At 36.1% G+C, this 27,181-nt stretch overlaps 1 protein-coding gene across 6 annotated transcripts in view; it reads left to right on the forward strand.

Moving 5' to 3' along the window:
• Positions 1-27,181, forward strand: part of NAA35 (N-alpha-acetyltransferase 35, NatC auxiliary subunit) — a 100,215-nt gene that overhangs the window by 55,944 nt on the left and 17,090 nt on the right. For all 6 annotated transcript variants that reach the window (XM_082469673.1, XM_082469669.1, XM_082469671.1 and 3 more), the window contains 3 exons: positions 10,895-11,073; positions 16,769-16,828; positions 20,107-20,213. In XM_082469673.1, coding sequence (XP_082325799.1) covers positions 10,895-11,073; positions 16,769-16,828; positions 20,107-20,213 — 346 coding nt within the window. The remainder of the gene's footprint in view (positions 1-10,894; positions 11,074-16,768; positions 16,829-20,106; positions 20,214-27,181) is intronic.

Consider the following 27,181-nt stretch of genomic DNA (forward strand, 5'->3'; position numbering starts at 1 on the left):
TCTGTGGTGTTGGATTGAAATTAAAGATATGGGTATAGTACACAGTTTCTAATATATATAGATTGATATAGAAATAAATGTACATGTAAATATGCATATGTTTGAATGTGCATGTATGTAAACATACTTACTTTTATGTCCACATAGCAGTGAGCACGCTTAACATCTAGATCTTGCTTCCTAAAGACGATTGTCTGCTAAAAGGAACCGGGGGTGGGAGTCAACCAAGATGGTGACATAGGAAGCGCCCCTTCCTCCCATGGGCACACTGAATGTATACCTACACATGGAACGCTTCCCTCTAAAAACGATCCAGAAACTAGTTGAGCAACTTACTCACATTGGACAGTTGAGGAAATACCCACATCAAAGGGGGTGGGAAAGGCTGAGAACACACTTGTCAAAAACCCCACCCCTGACACAGCACCACACAATTGGGAGAGGACCCCCAACTCTCAGGTTCTATCTGAGGAGTGAAGCATTTGGAGCCTACATCTAGCACCCCAACTTTGACTCCTTCCCGAGGGATAGGCTCCCAAAACACCTAGCTCTGAAAGCCATGTGTCCATGAGACCTATAAGACTATGCCAACCAGAGGAGCAGTTCCTGTTGGGAATGCAGTCACTTGCTATGACTTGCTATGACTGTCCCCACAGGGATCAGCTCGGAGGAAGCAGGCAAAATTGCCCATCTCCTAGTCTTTCCTTGAAAGAGGTTTATCTGTATACATAAAAGGCTGGCTTCTGCCTCCAGCCCACTCCAAGTCACCGGCATCTGTCTGGAAAAGTTTGTACATACATTTGCACCCCAGCTTTTGTGGCTGCTGCCTGAAGCATGGGACCCAGATCTCCTGGCGGTGATAGCCAAAGGGGCTTCCACTCATGAGTTCCAGAAGACTATAGCAAAGAAGCATTCCTTAACTGGCTCTACACCCCAAGATTCAGCACACAGAGAGCAAACGAAATCACCCGTCTTCCAGTCTTTCCCTGAAATAGGTTTAACTCTGTACTTTAAAAGCTGCTGCCTGCATTCTGGGCTTCTAATTTAGCAGGCATCTAAGGGCCACTTGAGATCTTCCCCAGAGACAGGGGAAGCCAGCAGGCATCTCTCCCACCTTCTCCCCATTAGCCTGCTCCAATAATAAAACCCAGTTGACAGCGTCTCCCAAAAAAAAGCTTGTACACACATCTGGTGCCCAAGCTTTTGCAGCTGCCATCTGAGGGATGAGCCCCAGGTCATCTGGCTCTAGTGGCCAATGGGATTTGCATTCAAGAGTCTTACAGGGCTTTATCAAACAAATAGTTGTTAATGAGTGCAGGAGAACCCTTCCCCATGGCCATGTACCGAGGTCCAGCAAAGAAGGATTAGGCAAATACAACCTTTTCCCACTTTCTCCCTGGAAGAAGTTTAACTACATACTTATCCAGCTGCTCTCTGAGGGTCCAGCCTCTAAGCAGCGTACCTCTAGGTTCTGATTGTGATCCTTCCCTTTCGGACACTGATGGGTCTTGGCACACCCTCAACTACTGGGAGCCACTAAGAGCAAAGGAGGAGGCTTGGACGGTCACAAAACTTTGAGAGAAAACTAAGGTCTTGGTCTGGGCTGATTGACGAGGTCCATCTCTTATATGACACTATTCGTCTCCTACATGAGACCACTCTGTCAAGACTGGAAGGTGTGACTGTTTTATCTAATGCATGGAAACCAACAGAGAGTCAAGAAAAATGAAGAAACAGTGGAATATATTCCAAACAAAGGAATAAGGTAAATATCCAGAAACAGATCTTAATGACATGGAGATAAGCGGTTTACCTGATTGAGAGTTTAAAACAACAGTTATAAAGATGCTCACCAAGGTTAAGAAGCGATGCATGAACAAAATAAGAGTTTCAACAAGGAGATAGTAAATATTAAAAAGTACACAAGAGAAATCACAGAGCCGAAGAATTCAAAAAACGAACTGAAAAATTAAATCGAGAGGTTCAACAGCAGACTAGATCAAGTGGAAGAAAGAGTCAGCAAACTTGACAGGGCAGTTGAATTCATTCAAACAGAGTAGGAAAAAAAGAGATAAGATTATGGGATTTGTGGGACAACGTCAAGAAGATCAATATATGCATGATAGGGGTTCCAGAAGGAGAAGAGAGAGGAGCAGGGCAGAAAGCATATTCAAAGAAATAATGGCTGAAAACTTCCCTAACTTGGGGAAAGAAACAGATGTCCAGATCCAGGAAGCTCATAGAGTTTGAAAGAAGTTGAATCCTAAGAGACCCACACTCAAACATGTTATAATTAGTCAAAAGTTAGAGACAAAAGCTTTTGACAATTGTCAAAAGTTAGAATCTTAAGAGCAGCAAAAGAAAAGCAACTGGTTGTGTACAAGGGAACCCCCATAAGACTATCAGTAGCTATTTCTACAAAAACCTTGCAGACCGGAAGGGAGAAGGATCATATATTCAAAGTACTGAGGGAAAACAAAACAAAAAAGCTGCTAACCAAGAATATCCAGCAGTTGTCCTTAAGAATTAAGGAAGAGAGAAAAAATTTCCAGACAGGCTGAAGGAGTTCATCACCACTAGACTGACCTCACAAGAAGTGTTAAAGGAAGTTCTTCATTTGAAACAAAAGGACACTAGTTAGTAACAGGAAAACGTGCAAGTATAAAACTCACTGGTAAAGGTAAATTTATAGCTAAATTCAAAATAATTCTAATATTGTAATGGTGGCAGGTAGACCATTTATATCTCTGGTATGAATGTTGAAAGACAAAGAGTATTTAAAAAACTATAACTACAGTCATTTGTTATTGGATACACAGCACAAAAAGATGCAAATGGTGAAGTCAAAACCATAAAATGTGGGAGGAGGGAGCTTTTGTATGCATTTGAAGTTATTATCAGCTTCAGATAGACTGTTATAAATATGTTTTATGCAAGGCTCATGGCATCCACAAAGCAAAAGCCTGTAGTAGATATGCAAAAGGTAAAAGGGAAAGGAAGCATACCAGTACAGAAAATCATCAAATAATAAAGGAAGAGAGCAAGAGAAAGAAAAATGGAACAAAGGAATTGCAAAACAACCAGGAAACAATTAACAGACTGGAAATGGTAAATCCATACCTATCAATATTTATGTTAATTGTAAATGGGCTAAATTCTCCAATCAAAAGACATAAAGTGTAGATAAAGGTTTGTCAATTTTATCTTTTCAGAAAACTAGCTCTTAGTTTTGTTGCTCTTCTATTCTTTTTCTATCTCATTTATTTCTACTCTGGTCTTTTATTTCCTTCCTTCTGCTAACTTGAGCTTAATTTGTTCTTTTTCTAATTCATTGAGGTGTAAAGTTAGGTTGTTATTTGAGATCTAATTTCTTAATATATGCATTTATCGCTATAAACTTGCCTCTCAGAACTGCATTTGTAGTATCCTATAGCTTTTTGTATGTTGTTTTTTTTAAATTTTCATTTGTTTCAAGATTTAAGAAAAATTTCTCCTTTGTTTTCTTCTTTGACCCATTGGTTGTTCAGGAGTGTGTTGTTTAGTTTCCACATACTTGTAGATATTCCAGCTTTCCTCTTCTTGTGTTGTAGTTTCATACCATTGTGGTCAGAAGGGATAGTTGGTATGCTTTCAGTCTTAAATTTGTTAAGAGTTGTTTTGTGTCATATCATATGCTCTATCATGGAGAATGTGCAATGTGCCTTTTTAAAAAAATTATTCTTTGGCTGCGCTGGGTCTTCGTTGCTGCGCATGGGCTTTCTCTAGTTGTGGTGAGCAGGGGCTGCTCTTTGTTGTGGTGCACGGGCTTCTCATTGCGGTGGCTCCTCTTGTTGTGGAGCACGGGCTCTAGCGTGCGGGCTCCAGTAGTTGTGGCTCATGGGCTCTAGAGCGCAGGCTCAGTAGTTGTGGCACATGTGGGATCTTCCTGGACCAGGGCTTGAACCCGTGTCCCCTGCATTGGCAGGCGGATTCTTACCCACTGCGCCACCAGGGAAGTCCCTCAGTGTGCCTTTGAGAAGAATGTGTATTCTATTGCTCTTGGATGAAACCTTCCGTATATGTCTGTTAGCTCCATCTGGTATAATGTGTAGTTAAATTCCAATTTTTTTTTTTTTTTACTGATTTTCTGTCTGGATGATCTATCCATTGTTGAAAATGGGATATTGAAGTCTCCTGGTATTATTGAATTATTATTTCCCTTTTTAGAGCTCTGAATATTGGCTTTATTTTTGTGCTCCTGTGTTGGATGCATAAATATTTACGTTTGTTATATCCTCTTGATGAATTGACTGCTTTATTATGTAATAACTTTCTTTGTCTTTTGTTATATTCTTTGGCTTAAAGTCTATTTAGTCTGGTATAAGTTTAGCTACTTCTGTGCTTCTTTTGGTTTCCATTAGCATGCTTTTTCAATTAATGCTTTTCCTAGCTTTATTCACTATAGCTAAGGTATGGAAACAACCTAAGTGTCTATTGATGGATGAATGGATAACGAAAATACAATATATATATGCTGGAATATTAATCAGCCTTAAAACAGAGGGAAATCCTCTTGTTTGTGACAACATGGATGAACCTGGAGGGCATTGTGCTAAGTGAAATAAGCCAGACAGAGGAAAACAAATACTGCATGGTATCACTTATATGTGGAATTTAAAAGAGATAAAGTTTAACTCATAGAAGCAGTAGAAACATGGTTGCCAGAGGCTGAGGGAAATAAGGAGAGGTTGGTAAAAGGGTACAAACCTTTGGTTAGAAGATGAATAAGGTCTGATGATATGATGTATGAAATGGTGACTATAGTTGATAACACTGAACTGTATAATTGAAATTTGCTCAAAGAGTAGAACTTAAATGTTCTCATCAAAGGAAAAAAATAAATATGTGAGGTGATGGATGTGTTAAATTAACTCAGTGGGGGGAATCCTTTCAGAATTATACATATATCAAATCATCACATTGTACACTTTAAATATCTTACAATTTTATGGTCAATTATACCTCAATAAAACTGTAAAAAAATATAAAAAATACAAGGAACTAGTACATCTTGGAGGAATGGGTGATTCCAGGTCTAGGGCAGGGAAAGAACAAGATGAGCCTGGAATGTCTTATTAGCTGGAAGTGAGTAAATGTTCAAAGAATGATGGGACAGCTCAATTAAACACAGAAAACAGCTTGAACACAGCTGTTTCACACAGTCCAGGTTGGGGACAACTTGAGCATCAAAATAAATAATTCTGATAGATCATAACCAATTGAATAAAAGAAGCAGCCATGGTTCCATACTGATATAAATAAATGAATTAATGAGTAGATAGTTTGATGATAATGAGCATATTTAGGTGTCCTTCCCCTGCACCCCAAATATTTATTAACTACAAAGGGAAAAGGTAACAATAGTGAAGAAGCCTGGCAGACACCAACTTAATCAAGTGATCAAAGTTAACACCAGTAGTAGTTAGTTAAAATCTCCACTTTGCTGATGGGTTGCAATTAGAACAATATAATGTCACTTCTTTTATAATCCAAAGGTTAATAATTTGAACCTAATCACAAGGAAACAGGAAAACCACATTGAAGGGCAGTATACAAAATTATTGGCGTGTTATTCTTCAAAGTTGTCAAAGTTATTCATAGAAGCCAAGCAGAAGAACTGCTCCAGATTGAAGGAGACTGAGAGACAATGAAAATAAATACAACTTGTGATTCTGATGTCGATTTGAAGCATATTATTGGTACAGTGTGCAAAACTTGAATGAGGTCTGAGCATTAGATGGTAGTAATTGGTCATTGTTAGTTCCCTAATTCTGATTGTTGAATCGTGAATATATAAGGGTATGTCTTTATAGGAACAACACTCTCATTGTATTTGAGAGTGATTCGGTATTGACTGCACTTGCAACTTTACTGTAAGTTTGAAATTGTTTCAAAAGAAAAATCCACCTTAAAAAATAATGCAGAAAAGCAGATCAGCGTGTATAAAATGTTGATGTTTTGTTTACAAAAGTAACATTGTTTGAATGGGCAAACAGTGGTATATCCATACAATGAAATGGTTTTCAGCAGTAGAAAAGATTGAATGTTGATGCACGCAACATAATGGATAAATCATTGAAACATTATGCTGAAAGGAGTCAGATATAAAAGAGTACAAATTGTGTGACTCTTTTTGTATCAAAGTAGGAACAACTGATTTATTCATGGAGAAAACAGTGCCATGGTTGCTGGGCATGGGAGTGACTGGCTGGTAAGGGGCACAGGGAACCTTTTGGGGAGATGAAAATGTTGTATACGTTGATTGGGATGGTAGTTACATGGTTGTATATATTTTTCAAAACAATGAACTATAAACTTAATATTTGTATTGTATAATATGTATACTATACCTCAATAAAGTTGAAAAAATATATATATATATAAATAACCACACATGGAAGAAGCTTGTAGTAGTGGTTAGTTCTCAAGAGATGAACTAGTCACAAGTGAGCAGGAGATTTGCTTTTCTTTGTACCTCCTTTTGTTGCATTTGAAACTTTTTAAATCTGTTGCATGGATACCTATTCAAAAATACATACCAAAGAAACTCCAAAATTTGTAGATGTGTCTGTAATCTCATTTATATGCATATTATATTGCTTATATAACTTACTCTGACCAGTGATTACGATAGAATATTCATTGAGACTATGCTTTTTGAGGTTAACAGTTGTGGTTAAATACCTTTTTATAACTTGTGTGTGTGTTGAAATATTTATAACATGAAATTTGCCATTTTAACCATTTTTAAATGTAGAATTCAGTGGCATCAAATACATTTACATTGTTGTGAAACTGTCACCACTGTCCATATCCAGAAGTTTTCATCTTACCAAACTGAAACTCTGTACTCACTAAATAATAACTCCCCATTTCCCCCTACTCCAGTCCCAGACAACCATCATTCTACTTTCTGTCTCTATGAGTTTGACTACTCTAGGTACCTTATATAAGCAGGATCATACAATATTTGTCCTTTTGTGACTGGCTTCTTTCACGTAGCATAATTTTATAACATTTTATAGAGAGAAATCAAGTAACCAAGAAGTGTAGTATAATATAACAAAACCTCAGCAGCTTCTGCATTGTTTTCTAGAATTCCTTCCAACTTCAGGGCATCTAAAACTTATTTCAGTAAGTCTAACTGTAAATTGCCTGCCTAACTGGGGAGAGATGTATTGTCCAAAAATGATATACTGTCTCTATCTCTTTTGACTTACACACTTCCAAATCTTTAATTTTGGCATCTAATTAATTTTAGAATAGCTTACTTTGTTAAGTTAAATCAAAGCACATTGTTACTATAAATCTTTTATCCAAGGACCTTATGCTATTTGTAATACTTTTCTGCTATTGATAATGAAGGTCAATTATCTAGCAAGAACTTTAGTAACTAAAACACTCTAAACCAATGTGCCATAATATTTTGAATATAGTAATTATATGTTATTATTGTATCCTTAAAAGAGTGCTAGTGTGAAGGGAAAATCATTTTATTTGTCATTGAAGAATTTTATGCATTTTTAACTGGAAAACCAAGATAATATTTGTACACCTACAGACTTGTAAAGTCAGAAGAGAGTCTAGAAGTTGTCTGATCTGTATCCAGTTTAATTCAGGAAATCTTTACCGAGCATAACACACAGTGGGTAGAAAGTGATGTGAATTAGCGTCTTTTCTGGGCTCATTTAGTAAGGGCTATGACAGTCTGAGATAAATTGTGTGATAGAGATATATGAAATTTAGTGGGAAAATGTTAGACCGGTTTATTCTGGGAGGGCTTGTGTGGTAAAGCTGTCTTTAACTTTTTGTAGTTTGTGTTGCCATGAAATCAAATGCAAACTCCTGCCTGGCTTTTATCCCCACTCCTCCTTAACTCTTCTATATCCTGAATAACGGCTTTGATCTCTTATTATATCTCAGTTCTTATACTCTTTTCTAGTTAGGCAAGTTACTATGTCTTGTGTAGGATGGTTACAAAGTCCTTAGGCATGAGATTCAAGAACAGCTGAGACTTAAAAATAGCTACGAGGAACCACTTTAGCACTTAACCATTTACAAGGACTATGTCCAGAAAAATGTAGGGGGAAAATTTAAATGTGTGTAGAGAATAGAGAGAAGCATGTAGATGACTTCTAACTTTTGTGCCTAGGGATTTTGTCCCCACTCTGTTTATATGCATCTATTTTTACTTTTGAGTTCAGAGAAGTTATGACTTGGAAAATTGCAGCTCCCTAAGGGAAAAAGAAAAAGAGCCGTATTATCTGTCTTCCAGGCCTTTGATATTCTTGGAATACTTTGTCCTGACTAATATTTTGTCCTTTAACTAACTTATCATTTAGGTCTTTTTAAAAAAATTTTATTATTTTTGGCTGCATTGGGTCTTTGTTGCTGTGTGCTGGCTTTCTCTAGTTGTGGCGAGCAGGGGCTACTCTTCATTACAGTGCGTGGCCTTCTCGTTGCGGTGGCTTCTCTTGTTGCAGAGCACGAGCTGTAGGCACACAGGTTTCAGTAGTTGCAGGCACATGGGCTCAGTAGTTGCGGCACATGGGCCCTAGAGCACATGGTCTTCAGTAGTTGTGGCATGTGGGCTCAGTAGTTGTGGTGCGCGGGCTGTAGGGCACATGAGCTTCAGTAGTTGTGGCACACAGCCTCAGTAGTTGTGGCGCACGGGTTTAGCTGCTCCACGGCATGTGGGATCTTCCCGGACCAGGGATTGAACCTGTGTCCCCTGCATTGGCAGGTGGATTCTTAACCACTGTGCCATCAGGGGAGTCCCCATTTAGGTCTTTTCTTATACTTCACTTCTATGAAGTCTTTCACCTAATTTTTACATGGGTAAGACGCTCCTCTGACATCCTGAGCTTACCCTCACTGAATTATACTTGCATCTTGTGTTCATCTAGACCAGTGTTTCTCAACTGGGGCTTCCCAGGGACATCTGGCAATGTCTGGATCTATTTTACAATTAGGAGGTTGCTACTGGTATGTAGTGGGTCGAGGTCAGGGATGTTGCTAAACATCAGCTGTGCAGGACAGCTGAGTTAGTTTCAAAAGGTAATATTGTTTTATATTGCACTTTTTTGTTTGTATAAAATTGAAGTCAGAATATATTGTGTTTGTTATCCATTTCCCATTAATATTTACTTCTTTCCATGGTAATATAAATTTTCATGAGTGTCTTATTATGTGTTTATCTTCTACTTGTGGTTTAAAGCCTAAAAATAGATGTATTAAGAGTAAATGCATATTCCTGGGTAATAATTTTCCGTGCATATTAGAATACTTTCAGAGAAAATCAGTGTAATGGACTATTTAAGTATCTGGATTCTGTGCGTTTATCATTAAAGTCTGAAATGTATTCATGTTAATATGGTAAAGAAGCTTCTTACAGCATCGTTACTACTACTTTTACCTTAGTTCTAAATGAAGTATTATAAATCAGAAATTCAAATTATTATAGTGGTGGCAGTGTTTCATTTTATTTTGAGCATGCATATCTTGTCATTCAGCAAACAAGTATCCCGTGCATGTCATGAGCCAGGAATTTGGTGTTTGGGATCCAACCCTGTTCTTGCTTTCAAAAGAACTCAGAGAGAGAGACAAATGATGTAATCCCACACAGACAGTATAGTAGTATATATACAAAGAACATTGTATATACATCATTGGGGGGACCAATGATGAGAGAGAATTCAAGCTATATCAAGTTCAGGCTAAGAACAAGGGGGTAGGTTTTACAGGTAGAGAGAATAGTTTGTATAAGCAAAGAGGCATAAAAGGACATGATATTTGTAAGTCACTGTGCTTGCTTATATCTTATAGTACTTAGGGAATAGAGAGTATTAAAAGATGATTTTCAGACAAAGGTAAAACCATGACTCTTATACAGATATAAAAGTGAACATGTGTTAAGGATTTTGTTAAACTCATTCAGTGACACAACCAGACATGAAAAGTTTTAAAACACACATTTATATGGAGTAGTGGAATATTGAAATAAATTATAAATGGAGGCAAAACTTTTTTCTATAGAGTATAGAAGATGCCGGTAGAATCTCTACCAGACAGAACAGAATTTCATGTTTATCAGTTATCTACAATTTCTAGATTTGTAAAATAGCTCCCATAGAGTCAGTCTGACAATGCATACTTCATTGGAGTACAGAATTTTTTTCTGTAAAAGTGGCAGGAAATTTCAAGTTGAGAAAGACTTAGTTTGGAGCTTTGTACTAGTGTGAAAAGTGAGATCACCAGAGGACAAAGAATGGGAGAGAGGAACTCACCCTCAGGTCTCTTGTGATATGTTATTTTCATTGTGAATTTCTGGAATTACATCTCAGTGCCAGATGCATTCCAAACTCATGGGGATGGGATGGGGACTGTTTTCCTCTGCCGCTTTACATTACTATGTAGTTGAGTGTGAATTGATTCTGCAGTTCAGAAATTGAAGGGAAGACAAGCCCATGTTTGTGCTCCCGTTTGAAACGTTTCTTCACAATCTCATGGTTAATACAGCATTGCCCTTTTGTTTATTTATTCTGAGAGAATATGTTAACTCTGTTTTATCCCATTCTTGGCTTGGAGTTAATTTTGAGGTAGAAACCTCTCTCTGTCACCACTACCACCACCATGTAGGGAGGAAGTACAATATTAGGTTATTAAATCTGCTTATCTCATTTTAAAAATGTGTGTGTATAGATACATTAATTGTAAATTATAAAATCCATTTAGAGAATATTGTGATTAGAATTCAGAGATGCTTTTGAAACTGGCCTTTTTCTTTTTATATTTAGTAGTATTTGAGGTTTAAAATTCAGAGAAATGTTGAAAATGTTACTTTTTTTCTTTTTAGATCATCCCATTATGATGGGTTTTGAGCCTCTTGTTAACCAGAGACTACTTCCACCCACCTTCCCTCGATACGCAAAAATAATAAAGAGGGAAGAAATGGTCAACTATTTTGCAAGATTAATAGATAGAATAAAAACAGTCTGTGAGGTGGTCAATTTAACAAATTTACATTGTATCCTGGTAAGTACAAATCTCTATTCTGGAATGTAACTTTGATTTAACAACAGAATAGTTTATTACTTTTTAGAGACTGACTGTCCCAAGGATAAATAATGCCGCTCACCTGTTATCTGTGATATCTGGAGAATTAAGTCGTGTGTGTGTGTGTGTGTGTGTGTGTGTGTGTGTGTGTGTGTGTATACTTTTTGTATTTAATCCTCATAAGGATTTTATACTATCCATTATAGAGATTAAGAACCTAAAGTGTGGAGGAGTTAGATAATTCACCCAAGTTTTAAGAATGGGGCTTTGAATCGTCAGTTCTCTGTTCAGAACCTTTTATATAAATAAATGTTTGTGTTTATGCATGCATGTATACATATACACGTACATATATATGTGCATATGTATAAATATTTTTTCATACAAAAATTGGATCATGGTATTTGGTAACTTGCTTTTTCATCACTAATCTCTATACCACGAACATCTTTTCGCGTCAACAAATATACATATTTCTACATTATTTTAATGGCTACATGGTATTGCATTGTAAGTATATACCACAGATTTTTTTAGTCCATTCACGTTGAATTACATTGAGGTTATTTTCAGTGTTTTACAATTATAAACAATACTAAGATGAACATCTTTGTAGGTAAATCTTTATATCATGTGCCTCCTTACCCCTTAAGATAAATTGCTAAACAGTGAAGTTATTGGGTAAAAGAGTATGTACATTTTTAAGCTGGCATATTTTGGATTAATCTTTTTTATGGGTAAAAATATAGGAACACAAGGTTTATTTGGGGAATGTTAAAACATTCAGAGATGGAGTTTTATTAATTGGTAAGGCTATAATGACATATACTTCAATTAGGAAGGTAGAAAACAGGCAAAATAATAGTGTTATTTAGACATAAGTACACTAATTTATTTTGTATGACTATACATATATACGCATTTGACTTTTGCTCCCCCTCAGTGTTGAGGTACATAATTTCTAGCCCCATGTCATTTCCTCTGTGAAGTCCTCCCGTTTGGTTTCAGGTTGCTTCTGTACCTGTGTTCCTTCAGATGACAGATTATCTAGTTTATATTCCTAGAATTTAGCAGCAGCCTCTGGGGTATAATTGATAAATGTTCAATAAAGATTTGTGCTTCTGTTATGCTCTTTCTTATAGTAACTTTATTTTCCTTTTTAAAAAAATTTTTTTTCTTTTCTTTTTTACATTTATTTCTTTTTTATTCATTTATTTTTGGCTGTGTTGGGTCTTTGTTGCTGCATGTGGGCTTTCTCTAGTTGTGGTGAGCAGGGTATACTCTTCATTGCAGTGCGCGGGCTTCTCATTGCTGTGGCTTCTCTTGTTGTGGAGCACGGGCTCTAGGTGCACGGGCTTCAGTAGTTGTGGCACGTGGGCTTCAGTAGTTGTGGCTTGCGGGCTCTAGAGTGCAGGCTCAGTGGTTGTGGTGCACGGGCTTAGTTGCTCTGCGGCATGTGGGATCTTCCTGGACCAGGGCTCGAACCCATGTCCCCTGCATTGGCAGGCGGATTCTTAACACTGAGCCACCAGGGAAGCCCTCCACTAATTCTTTACCATTAAAGCCCAGCTTAAGTCTTTGTTCCTTAGTGAAACTTTCACTGATTATGCCTTTATTACCTCCTTTTGTGTTTCCTTTCTTTTTAGTAGTTTTTCCTTATTCTGTCATAAGAATCATAGAATCTTAAAAGTAAAAAAGATTATACGCACAAGCCAGTTCATTTTGCAGTTTATTGTACAGCTAAACAAACTAAGGTTTTCAGGGCTTTATAACCAAATTAGATGGTTAGTGTCATAAGAGAATTAGAATAGAGATTTTATTGTTCTGCTGCATCTACTTTTCTAATCCTTAATTGATATATGAATATATATTTGTGTTCACTAGGTTAATTGTAGGATTTCAGAAAAGGAGAAGATCAATGTGAATTGGAATAAGAAAGTATAATGCAACAGTTGGAAGTTGATATTCTGACAAAAGATTATGGATTGCCTTGTCAGGGATGGGGTGAATGCATAATGACACATCATAATAGAGGGGAGCTGGAGGAGCCAGGCCTGGACTGCTGTCACTGGACATGGAGAAGGCATAGTAATGGAAGAATTTGGATCTCTGACAGACTTGAGACAGAGTGGTAGTGGGGGGAGTGCAGCAGGGACCACGAGTAGAGAAAAAGATTAAAGTTTTATGGAAGATAAGGGACCAAATAGTCTGGTGGATCTGCATAGGAAACCTGTTATTATTAGGATAAAGTGCCAGGTTCTAGAGAGTGCTTCTACATATCAGTAAGATAAAAATAAACATCCCAATGAAAAATTGGGAAAGGACACGAGCATACATATTTAAAAAGAAATAAACATGAAAGATGCTTAACCTTACTAGTAATTAAAGAAATGCAATTTATAACAGCTAGATTGAAAAGTATAATAATATTTAATGTTGGTAAAGGGAAGTAGTCATTCTCTTATACTCCAGTGGCTGTCTCTCTCAAAAGTCTTAAAAATGTGTATACTTGGCCCAGAAACTCTCCTTCTAGACATTTAGAGTAAGAAAAAAGGTGTTTGTTGCATCATCCTTTGTAATGTTCAAAAACTAGTAACAGTTTAAATACTGAATGGTGACAATATCCATTCTGTGGTATGTTTACAATATATGTCACACAGCCATTAAAAAATATGTTATAGAAAACTATTGACATGGGAAGTATTGACATTGGGAAATGTTTGTGAATGTCAAGTTATGTTTAACTTTTCTTTTAATATAAATTTATTTATTTATGGGTCTTCATTGCTGTACGCGGGCTTTCTCTAGTTGTGGCGAGCAGGGGCTACTCTTTGTTGTGGTGCATAGGCTTCTCATTGCTGTGGCTTCTCTTGTTGTGTGGAGCACAGGCTCTAGGCGCGCAGGCTTCAGTAGTTGTGGCGCGCGGGCTCAGTAGTTGTGGCTTATAGGCTCTAGAGCTCAGGCTCAGTAGTTGTGGCGTACGGGCTTAGTTACATGTGGGATTTTCCCGGACCAGGGCTTGAACCCATGTCCCCTGCATTGGCAGGCGGATTCTTAACCACTGCGCCACCAGGGAAGTCCCTGTTGAAAGTTTTAAAATATTTTTTATATATGTTGTTGCACACAGAAAAGATATTCAGAGACAAAGCCAAATTCAACCAAATTCTTTCTCAAAAGATTAGAATAACAAATACTAAAATATTAATTATGACTATTTATAGATAGTGGAATGCTATATGATAGTTTTGTTTTTGGCATTTTTCTGCATTTTCAGTTTCTGGTATTTTGCATATAGGGCAAAAACCAATGGTAAGGGGGAAGGTAGTGACACTAGTAAAGGGAAACTCATAGTTTAGGAACCCATAAGATGATACTTTTGACAGCTGTGGATTAATTAAGAAGATATACCTAGTTTAAATGAGGTAAATAATGGACTTTATAGACTGTATCCTGTTAGGGGTGTATACTAGCAATAAGAAATTGAGTACAGACGAACTGTGATAGCGAGTACAGTATATGTACATTCATCAGTTCAGCCAACATGCTTGTTTTGTGCTAGGTGCTGTGCTATGGCTGGTATACAGTGATGAGCAAAAGCATATCATCCATCTTGTCATGGAGCTTACAGTGTAGTATGAGATAGAAATCGATCAAATAATCATAAAAATGATTATAGAATTACAAACCAGTGTAGGGAGTATGAAGCAAAGGAACTAGAACATATAGCATATAATGAAGGAACTGACCTAAATGATCAGAGAAGTCTTTCTTAAAGAAGTGAAGGTAAAGCTAAGATCTAACAGTTAGGTAAACATCATTTGGGACAGTAGGGGGACAGTTCCAGGTGCAGGAAGCTGAATGCTCCTCCATGTGATGGGAAAGAACATGATACATTTGAGAAACTAAAAGAAAAGTAGCAGAATGTAGCATTGAGTGATGGGGATGGGGGATTTGGTGAGGCTAGTGAGGTAGGCAGACCAGACAAGGCCATTTAAGCCACATTAGGGATTTCGATCTTTATCACAGAGCAAAGGAAAACCATTAGTTTTATCAAGAAAGATCAGTGTGTGGGGGGCACAGTGACATAATAGGATCAAGAATGCGCAAAAATGTGGCTGCATTGTAGAGAAAGGATTGGAAGGGACCAGAGTAAACACAGTGTGATAAATTAGGAAACCAGTACTGCAGTCCAAGGAAGGAGAAGATGGTAACTTAGACTAAAAGGATGGCAGGGAGATGGTGAGGTTGTCAGTGTTAGAGCTATGTGTGAGCTAAAATTGATAGAATACTGGTGATGAATTAAACATGGGGCATGAGAGAGCTCTGAGGAAGGTCTCTAGGCTTCTGCCTTGTAAGTCTAGATGCACGTTTGGTGCTGTTCACTCAAAGGGGGGATATTCTCAAAGGCCCTTTGAGGGTCTTAGTGAAGTAAAGTTTGAGGTACCTTTAATATATTTAAGTAGAGATATTGGATAGTATTGGCTATATGGATAGAGTTTAGAAGTCTGTGCTTAGAGTTAAAATTTTATAATTATTACAGTATAGATAGTAATCGAAGCATGAGTGTTTATGCTTCAGAATTTACGAGGAAAAAATATATAGGTTAAGAAAAGAAGGTTTTCTGGAACTAAACTTTGAACCTGCAGAATAAGCTGAGAAGTAGCCAGAGGAAGAAACATGAAAAGTCATTTAAAAGGTTTTTCAAGAAGGAAGTCACGCTGCTGAGAGGTCAAGTGAAAGAGATGAATAAGGTCCCAAATCAATGTCCATTGGATTTAGTAATGGGGGACAAGTGATGACTAGAGCAAAGAGCCAGGTTACATGTGTTGAAGATGGGTGAGAGTTGAGTTGAGTGAGTAGAGACAGTGGGTGCAGCCAACTTCTTCAGAAAGTTTGGCTGAGAAGAAGGCAGCAGTTGAGAGGAAAATGTGACATCATGTGATGATCTTCTTTTCTTTTTAAAGATAAGAGAAACTTGACTTTAAATGAAAATGGGAACGATCTGGTAGAGAGGAAGAATTTTAATATCTAGGAGAGCAAAGTATGGATAATTGACAGTGTGTAATGTTTGTGAAAAAGCCAGAAGGAATGGAGTCTTTAATACATCTGTTGTTAAAGTAGGCAAGGAAAGGATCTGTGTACAGATGTGGATACAATTAGAGGTTTAGAGGCTGAAGTTGAGGCATTTTCTGTGGGATAAATTGTTTTAATTTTCTTTGTAATGTGGAATAGTAGAATCTCTCTCTGGTGGAGAATATTCACTTTGAGGAGTGTGCGCAAGGTGTAAAAATTAATTACGAAAAAAGAGAATGTGAATTCAGTTAGCCTGGTTACTTGGTATTTATTTCTGTGAAGTAGGAAGTAAATCTCTGTCATTAGTTAGTAAATTATTATTGATACTGTTATTTTCATGATGTACAAATTTAATATCAGTATCCACATAATATTGTTACTGGTAAGTTTGTTAAAAAAAAATTTTAGGCTCTAAAATTATCCATTTTTCCGTTCATACAATTAGACAATTCTTATAGAAATGATCTTTAGCTATCTTTCTTATTTTAACTTTGGTAGTGTATCATTCGCAGAAGGTCTGGTAAAAATTATACTCTGTATGCAAACATTTTCAGCTTTTATTTAATCTATTAATGACACTTTTTTTCTGTGTATCTATTAGGATTTTTTCTGTGAATTTAGTGAACAATCACCTTGTGTTCTTTCAAGATCTCTATTACAAGTAAGTTCCACTTAGTATCAAAATATGTCTTTAAACATCAAATACTGTGTATTGACATTGTTTTATTGATTGATGGAACAAAAGGTAGATACTTTTAAAGGATATTCCACAGTTAGTGGTATATTTTTGTAATAGAAGTATTGACTTACAGTGTTAGACATTCATCAAGATCATATTCTGGGCCATAAAATACACCTTAATAATTAAAAAAAATTGAAATCATACAAAGTATGCTCTCTAATTTGGAATTAAATTAGGAATCAATAACAGAAGTATCTGGAAAATTCTCCAGATATTTGGAAATTAACACATTTCTAAAGAACCCATGGGTCAAAGAGGAAGTATTGAGGGTAATCAGAAAATATGTTGAACTGAATGAAAATGAAAATATCAGAATTTGTGGGATACAATTAAAGCAGTGTTTAGAGAGAAATTTATAGTATTAAATGTTCATATGAAAAAAAGGAAGAAAGGTCTGAAATTATAATTTAAGCTTCTATTTTAAAAAAATAGAAAAAGAAGAGCAAATCAAACTAGAAGCAAGCAGAAGGAAATAACAAAGATAAAAGCAAAACTGAGTAAAATAGGAAAGAGGCAAACAATAGAGAAAATCATTGCAGCCAAAAGCGGGTTCTAACATTGATGAACCTCTAACTAGATGGAACAAGAAAAAAAGAAGATACAGATGAATAATATCAGGAATTGCTACAGACCCTAAACAAATTAAAATGATAATATGGGAATATTCTAAACAACTGTATGTCCATAAATGCAAAAACTTAAATGAGATGGACCAATTCTGTGAGGGACACTACCAAAACTCACTCAAAAAGAAATAGAAAATTTGAATAATCCTGTATCTATCAAAGAAATTGTGTTCATAGTTAAAAGCCTTCCAACAAAACTCCAGGCCAATTCTATACACAGTCTCTTTCAGAAAATGGAAGAGGCAAGGGCACTCATCATATGAGGCCTGCATTACCTCAGTACCAAAACCAAACAAAGACATTTCAAGCTTAGAAAACTATAGACCTATATTCCTTATGAACATAGACATAAAAATCTTAAAGTATTATCAGATCAAATCCAGCAATATATAAAAAAAAGAATACATCATGACCAAGTGGGTTTTATCCCAGGAATGCAAGGTTAGTTCAGTGTTTAAAGTGTAATTTACCATATAATCTAAAGTCTCAATAGATTCAGGAAAACCATTTGACAAAACCAACGTCCATTCATGATAAAAACTCTCAGCAAAACTAGGAATAGAAGGTAACTTCCTTAATCTGATAAAGGGCATGTGCCAAACACCTATAGCTAACATCATACTTAATGATGAAAGATTAAATTCTTTCCTCCTACTGGGAGGAAAGCAAGGATGTCCACTCTCATCACTCCACTTTCACTCAACATAGTACTGGAAATCTTAGCCAGTGGAAAAAGGCAGGAAAAGAAATAAAAGGCATACAGTTGAGAAACTGAGAAATAATGTTTCTTTACAGACAACATGATTATCTATGTAGAGTACCAAAGAATCTGCAAAGAAGTTCCTAGACCTGATGGATGAGTTTAACAGTCTCACAGGATATGAGGCCAATTTACAAAAAGCAATTGTATTTCTATATACTTGCAATGAACGATGCAAATCAAAAAATTTAAAGCAGTACTATTTACAATAACATCAAGAATGGAATATGTAGGTATAAATCTCTAACACCTGTTTGGAGAACCTGTATACTGAAAAACTACAAAGTACTGATGAAAGACATCAAAGCAGACTTAAATAAATGGAGAGATACATCTTGTTTGTGGATTAGAAGAATTGATATTTTTTTAAGATGTCAGTTCTCCCCAAAACTGATCTACAGATTCAGAGCAATCCCAAAATCATAGCAGAAATTTTTGTAGATGTCAACAAGCTGCTTCTAAAATTTATATGGAAAGGCATAGGAACTAGTACAGCCAAAACAAATTTGAAAAAAAAAATAAAGTTGGGGAACTCAATACTACCTGACTATGAGACAGGTGTGCTGTTGGCAAAATGATGGACATGTGATCAGCAGAACCAAGGGGAAAGTCCAGAGAAGTTCTGTTCCTTAATTAGTCCTTTATTATGTAGTACTATATGTGAAACCATAAAACTGTTAGAAGAAAGGATAGGAGAAAATTTTTGTGACTTTGGGAAAGGTAGAGAATTCTTAGGTATGACATCAAAAGCACAGTCCATTTTTAAAAAATGGCAAGTTGATAAATTTGAAACTTTAATTCTGTGAAAGACACTGTTAAGAAAATGAAAAGAGACTCTACAGAGTAGGAGAAAATATTTGCAAATCATGTCTGACAAGGGACTTGTATCGAGAACATTAAAAAGAATTCTGTAAACGTAACAGTAAGAAAACAGGGAAATGCAAATTAAAACCACAATGAAATACCACTATCCACCTATCAGAATATCTAAAATAAAACAAGAAAAAAGAACGAAACTGAAAATATCAAGCACTGGAGAGGATGCATTACTGATAGGAATATGAAGTGCTATAGCCACTTTGGAAAATGATGGCAGATTGTTATAAAAACAAATATACAAACTTTACTCTTGCTTATTTACCCAAGAGAAGTGGAATCTGACATTCTCCTAGAAACCTGTATGCATGCCAGTGTTTAAAGCTGTTTGGTTCATGATCACCAAAAACTGGAAACAACTCAAGTGTGTTAGGAAATCAAGTAAGGTATAGTATAGTAAATATTCAGATACATTGAGATTGTTAAGGGAAGAAAATTAAATGTAAATTATTACTAAATAGTAGTGTATTTCAATTTAATAATTTATTATTTTAACTATATTTTTTCCAATTTCAGAAAGTTTGTATGTATTCCAAGGTGTTTATTAGAGATAAGGTTATCGACTGACTTGATATTTATAACCATTAAATATTTCATAATTTATGAAACCCTTTCTTGTATATTAGCTCATTTGACATATTCAGACCCATCAGTTCATTTTCACTAGTTCAATATTACTACTCTTGACCTGAGAGATTTTTTTCTGCACATTTTTTGTTCTCCTGCATCAGAATACACCTTAAATAGGGATTAATAAGTAGTACCCATTGTGGAGGCATTGTGGAAAAAAAAATTTTCCACCAACTTTTTACATTTTAATCTCTTTTGTATTCTGTGGCATTTATAAGTATGTTCATGTCACAGTAATGACAACTACATGTACAATATGTCAAGACTGTGACAGCATTACTAATATATATAACATTTGTTTTAAGACCACTTTCCTGGTGGATAACAAAAAGGTCTTTGGAACCCATCTCATGCAAGACATGGTGAAAGATGCACTTCGGTCTTTTGTCAGTCCTCCGGTGCTCTCCCCAAAGTAAGTGTCATAAGACATTGTATAGCATGTGTGTTTCTTAAAAGCCCAAGTTCTCTGTGCTCCTTTATAGCAAAGACGTAAAAACTGTTGGAATCAAGTCTCCACATGAAAAAATAACTCAATCATGTTAAAATTAATTGATTTCTGCCACATATTATTTAGATTTTTTTAAAAATTTATTTATTTAAATTTATTTATTTTTGGCTGCGTTGGGTCTTCGTTGCTGCGCGCAGGCTTTCTCTAGTTGTGGTGAGTGGGGGCTACTCTTTGTTGTGGTGCACGGGCTTCTCATTGCAGTGGCTTCTCCTGTTGCAGAGCAAGGGCTCTAGGCACGCGGGCTTTAGTAGTTGTGGCTCGCAGGCTCTAGAGCACAAGCTTAGTAGTAGTTGTGGTACACGGGCTTAGCTGCTCCGCTGCATGTGGGATCTTCCCGGACCAGGGCTTGAACCCGTGTCCCCTGCACTGGCAGGCGGATTCTTAACCACTGTGCCACCAGGGAAGTCCCAATTATTTAGATTTAAATTGAGGTTTTTGTGAAGTTGATATTGGGTCCAGTATGAGAAGAAAAGCTTACAAGGAGTGATCAGAAATTCAGCAAGTTGTATTCACCCTTACTGTGTGCAAAGCACTGTGCTAAGTAGGTACTTTGGGGAAATAATTATGAAAAGATAATATTTCTTCTCAATAATCTGATCTAGATAGAAATAGAAAATGCAGATAATCGATCCTTAAATTATATTCTGGTAGAGTCACCTCCCCAAAAACATGCTGCCATAAAATGCTGGAAAGGATCGTTTGAGTTGGCATTTTGGAAAACAGTGCCAACTTTATTGGCATTTGCCTCAGGGAAGGAAGAAAGGAGATGTTATTTCTTAGGAAAGAAACCAGGATGTGTGAAGACGTGGTGTATGAAATTATATATTTTAAGAAAAGTTAGTGGTTCAGCATTCAATTTGTTGAATAAATCATGCCACATTTCACATAAAACTCTTTTAGCTTCCTGTGTTAGGTTGGTTCTCCAGAAGCTGACCCTGACACAAAGATTCATGTAAACGTAATTTAGAAAGTAATTCCAGGAAAACTTGCAGGGTTTCAGGCAGGTGGGACATAAAAAGGAAGAAAGCCACTTGAAGGTGTGCTTCACAGTTGGTAACTTTGGTTTGGTCCTGTCAGGGAGCCCTGGAGACTTGTGTGGATTATACCTCACAGTTGTCCGGTCAGGGACAAGGGAGCTTGAGAATTTACACATCTGTCAGTTAAGGACTGCCCCAGGGAGGCATCCTCAGTGTTGGTTACATTTCCAGTTTCATTGACAGTAAAGGCCAAAGTCCTTATTGTTGAACCCATGAGGCCCCATGTGCTCTGGGTTAGACCCCTGTCTTGGTGCCTCTCTGACCTCATCTCTTACCATTGTCCCCTCACCTTCTTTGCTTCAGCCACACTGGCCTCCTTGCTATTCTTGTAACATACTGTCCCTCTCTCATCCTACAGCCTTCACATACGATCTGGGGTAGAGGGTATTTTCCTCAAAACTCCGCAGGTTGACTTTCTCACTGCCTTAAGTCTATTCAGTGTCACCTCAGTGAGGGCTGCCCTGATCAGTCAATTTAAAAAGTATAAACCTTCCCCATTCTCCCGACCTGCCCAGCACTCCATTTCTCTCTCTCATAACAACTATCTTCTTACATACTATATGTAGAGGGGTTCCCAGACCCAAGCCCAGTGTGCGTGCATGTTTGTGTGTGTGTGTGTGTGTGTGTGTGTGTGTGTATGTGTATGTAGGCTTCCCTACAATAAGCAATTCTCAGATGCCAGCAGGGTGCCCAAGAATTCAACTCAATTCTGACCGTTGTCTACCTGGAGATAGAATCAGATTCCATAGGTAAAGGGCTTGGTCCCATAAGACCACCCTCTACTTCCCAGGTTGTTACCTGTGCTTCTGACTGACCAACTGGCTACAAATTAGAGGTTCTGACCAACCCCTCCTCTGGTACAGTTAATTTGCTAAAATGACTCACAGAGTTCAGGAAAAGCCATTTGCTCACTAGATTACCAATTTATTATAAAGAGATATTAAAGGATACAAATCAACAGCCAGATGAAGAGATGCATAGAGTCTGAATGGTGGCACATGGGAGCATGTTCCCCAATGTGGAAGCTCTTGGAAAAGGGCCAAAATGCTTTTCTTTTCTGGTTTTTGTGGAGGTTTCATTAGATAGGCATGATTACTAAATCATTGGCGAGTGGTCATTGATTGAACCTCAAGCCCCTCTCCCCTTCCAGAAATCAGGGGGTGGGACCAAAAGTTCCAACCCTCTAATCACAAGGTTCTGGTAACCAGCCCCCATTCTTAGGTGCACTCCAATCACCTCATTAACATAAGGAAAGACACCTTTATCACTCTCAACCCTTAGGAAATTCCAAGAGTTTCGGTAGCTGTGAGCCAGGAACTGTGATGAAGACCCAAATATATCTGAGAAATATATATCTGAATGACAAAATACATACTTATTATAAATCATATTGCACTATATAATTTGCTTGTTCATTATGTTTACTTCTATAAGAGCCTGTATAATTCTTCATTATGTTTATGTTTATTTCCACCCCCCCGAACCCCCATATATGTAGAACTATATAAATTCCACAAGGTCAGGGCTGATAGTTTTGGCTGTTTGTTCACTGTTGTGTAGTACGTGCTGGAACAGTGTCTGTCACACAGTAAGCACACTTTGTTGTATGAATGAATAAACAAAGAAATAAGAGTTGAACGGTTAGGATAGTTTGGAGTTAGAGTCCAGAAAGTTTTGAATGGTTTGGTAAAGTTTGGTCTTTATTTTATGGTCAGTGAAGAACTGATTGAGTTTTTAGGAGGGAATTGGCATAGTAAAATATGTATTTTTTAATTGGAGGCAAATTGGTAGTAATAATGGAGGCAAAATGTTTAGCTAGGCTAATTCCGTTGTACAGGTGAGAGATGAGGAAGGATTAAACTTTGGGAATATAAAAGAGGAGACAGATTTGAAAAACATTTCAGTAGTAAAATTTAACAGGAAGCTGATTTAATAGGGGAAGGAAGGCAGGGGGAAAGTAAGTTGATTTAAAACAAGAAACAGAAGCTGATTATATAAATAATACATGGCCACACTTGAAAATTTAAACATGGTAGAAAAATATGTGGAAAACAGTAAAAATCAGCCAAAATCTTACCTCTGAGATAACTACATTTCGATGACCATCACTGTGGATATCTTTGTGTATAAAGACACACACATCTATGACTTTATATATATTTGGGATCACATTAAACTTTTTATCATGAGCTTTTAAATTATTTTTTTGGATTGCTTTTTTAAATTAAAAATTTTTATTTTAAAATTTATCTTTTTTCCATTCAGAAATACATGATGACTTTATGTCTCAAAGTACCTAGTTAATTCTTTTTAATGGCTGCCAAATGTTTTGTAATATGAATGTATTTTATAGGGTGGGGTTACTGGGTGGGAGGACATGTGTAGTTTTAATTTTAATATATATTAGCAGATTGTATTCTGAAAGATTTCAACAATTTATATTTCTACTAACAGTATAAGAGAGTACACTTTCCCTGCATCCTGACCAGCAGTAGGGGTCATCATTCTTTAATTTTTTCCAGTATGTTGAGTGAGAAGTGATATCTCATTGTTAGTTTAATTTTAGCACTTAATATGATATTTATTGGACATTTAGAATGGTTTTTCTATAAATTGCTTGTTTATACCCTTTGCCCATTGACTTTTTTTTTTTTTTGAGGGAATAGTATAGTACTATAGAACATTTTAAATAGAAGACCTAATGAGCATAGTCTTTTTCTCGTTTGTTTACAAAAAAAGTTTTCCAGTTTTAAAGTATTCTTGTTTTTGAAATAAGAAACTGAAAATGGAAGACTTCTTCCCTTTGCTTGATAAACTACTACTTCAAGTGTTTCAAGACCCAACTTGTTTCCCTTTCCCCTGACTTTCCCCTCTCCTACTCCTGTAGGATTTTTTTTTTCACACACACACTATTTTATTTTTACAAGAGATAAATAAACCGATACCAAGCATTGTAAATGGATGACCACAACAAAAGCAACAATGATTGCAATTACCAAACACAAAACACACTCATACTATGTCATAATATTGACATTCAGTCCAGTAATCCTCCACTGTAACAGCTCCTTTACTTTGCAGTGAAAATTGATTTGTATATTTTTTGCCTCTGAGTCCTTGTCGGATTTTTTTTTTTTATTATTCAAACAGAAAGTCACAAAAATTATAATCATCCTCATCAGTTCACTCAGTCCCATGTAATTAATTTTTTTTTTCATCTTGATCTTTTGTTAGCACTTCTATGAATTCATCAGTTTTCCATTAGAGTTCTGAAAATGCTTATTCATTCAGTTCAGCAGTATAGTCAGTTACCAGAAACTTGTACTTGTCAGAGTCTTTTCCATGAATTCCTTGAAGATGAAACCCTTTTATAGGAACATTTTTGCAAAAGCATCAGAGTACACCCAGAACTGTCTGTAAATGACAAGACTTAAAAATGACCACGGTTAAAGATTTGATGAAAGTTCATAATAATGCAGTTGACAAGGAAATTTAGTTATTTCTGAGATATACATTTTAAAGTAATAACTAGAATTATGACTTACAACATTATACCAGAACATATAAGATTTTTAGAAATTTCATGTAATGTCTGAAACATTTATATTAACGTATTTCCATACAAATAACCCAAAGAAAGTTTAGTATTAGTTGTTTTTGTTTGTTTGTTTTTTTATACTGCAGGTTCTTATTAGTCATCAATTTCATACACATCAGTGTATACATGTCAATCCCAATTGCCCAATTGAGCACACCACCATCCCTACCCCACCGCGGTTTCCCCACCTTGGTGTCCACACATTTGTTCTCTACATCTGTGTCTCAACTTCTGCCCTGCAAACTGGTTCATCTGTACCATTTTTCTAGGTTCCACATACATGCGTTAGTATATGATATTTGTTTTTCTCTTTCTGACTTCCTCACTCTGTATGACAGTCTTTAGATCCATCCACGTCTCAACAAATGACTCAATTTCGTTCCTTTTTATGGCTGAGTAATATTCCATTGTATATATGTACCACAACTTCTTTATCCATTCGTCTGTGCCCATTGACTTTTATTAAGTGGTTTACTTTTTTCAGAAAATTTGTAGTAACTCTTTGTATATTATGAGAGGTTAATCCTTTATCTGTGATAGGCATTGCAGATTTACTTTTTTTCTTAATCTTTTGTCACATCAAAATGTGAAAAATGCTGTTTGAATTTTGATACGGATTACATTGAATCTGCAGATCACTTTAAGTAGTATGGACATTTTAACAATATTAATTCTTCCAATCCGTGTGTCTGGAATATCTTTCCATTTATTTGTATCTTCTTCAGTGTCTTTCATTAATGTCTTAAAATTTTCAGAGTACAGATCTTTCACCTCTTTGGTTAAATTTATTCCTAGGTATTTTATTCTGTTTGATGCTATTGTAAATGGGATTGTTTTCTTAATTTCTCTTTCTGATAGTTCAGTGTGACAGAGTTTTTTATATTGAGTTTGTATCCTACAACTTTACTGAATTCATTTATTAGTTCTAACAGTTTTGGTGGAATCTTTAGGGTTTTCAATACATAATACCGTGTAATCTGCAAATAGAGATCATTAAAAATTATTTTTAAATTTCTGTGATTAAATATATCGTATATTCAGTTGTATGAACTGACAGACACCTGTACCGCCATCCATTTTAAGCAGAGTTTTTATTTTGCTTTTATAAATTCCATTACTGGTAAGGAAATTGATAAAATTTTATAAATACTAAATATATTAATATGAATTAATAAATTTTATTAATTCCCTTATTTAATAAATATAATAAATTAGTATCTACTATTGCTGGACACCTTTCTGGGTTCTGGAGAAAAGGACACTCCTGCTGACAAGGAGCTTGCCTTGCAGTGGGAGAGACTAAACAGTAGACAAATATATAATGTCAGGTCATAAGTACTGTATAGAAAGATAAGGTAAGATAAGATGGTTCTCTTCAATGGGAGGCCTCTTGGAAGTGGTGATACATGTAAATAAACAGAGAGTAAGCTATGCAAAATCAGGGGATGAAGTGAGTGAGCTATGCAAAGTCAGGGGATGAAGCTTCCTGACAGTAAGTAATAACTGAAAGGTCTCAAGAGTAGGGCTGAGCTTAAGTATCAAGGAGTGGGCTAATTTTAATGAATTCATTCTTAAAAGATATTAAGGACCCAAATAGCTTTTGTTTATATGGGTCCTGTTTATTGATACCTACTATTTTAGAAATTAAAACAATACTTTAAAAATATTTATTCTTTTTGAAAAACAGTAAATCTATTACATGTTAATATACATACATAACATTCATAAATTGCATATTAACATAAATAACATTTTTATGGAAAATAACTTTTTAAGAAAAATTAGTAAGAAAAGTGGAATTGTTTTACCTTTTTGCAAATCTCTTTCATGTCTGTCTTAGTAGAAGAAAGCTGGATTATTTTAACCTGCTTCTACTTTCAGTCTGTTGAAATATTACACACCATGTAGCCTCTGGAAAAGCAAACTGTACACTTGTGAGAGAATGAGTGCAAAAGGCAAATAACATGTTAATGTTATTATGAAAATAGTTTTGACCTTGTGTTCTCCCCAAAAGCCACCCCCTCAAGGGCCGCCCCTACCATCACCACCAGGTGAACCTAGGGCACATTTTGAGAACTGCTGACTATAATTTCAAATCCTCCTCCCTCACCCCATCCTTTTCTCTTACTTTGTTCCTAGAGGTAACCACTATGTTACAGTTTATGTGTTTCACTTTTGTGAATGCTTGTACACTTTACCCAAATATATGTGTCCATAAATAATATCAGTTTATTTTG

This window comes from Balaenoptera physalus (assembly GCF_965194825.1).
Source record: "Balaenoptera physalus genome assembly, chromosome: 7".
In the NCBI taxonomy this organism is placed as follows: Eukaryota; Metazoa; Chordata; class Mammalia; order Artiodactyla; family Balaenopteridae; genus Balaenoptera; species Balaenoptera physalus.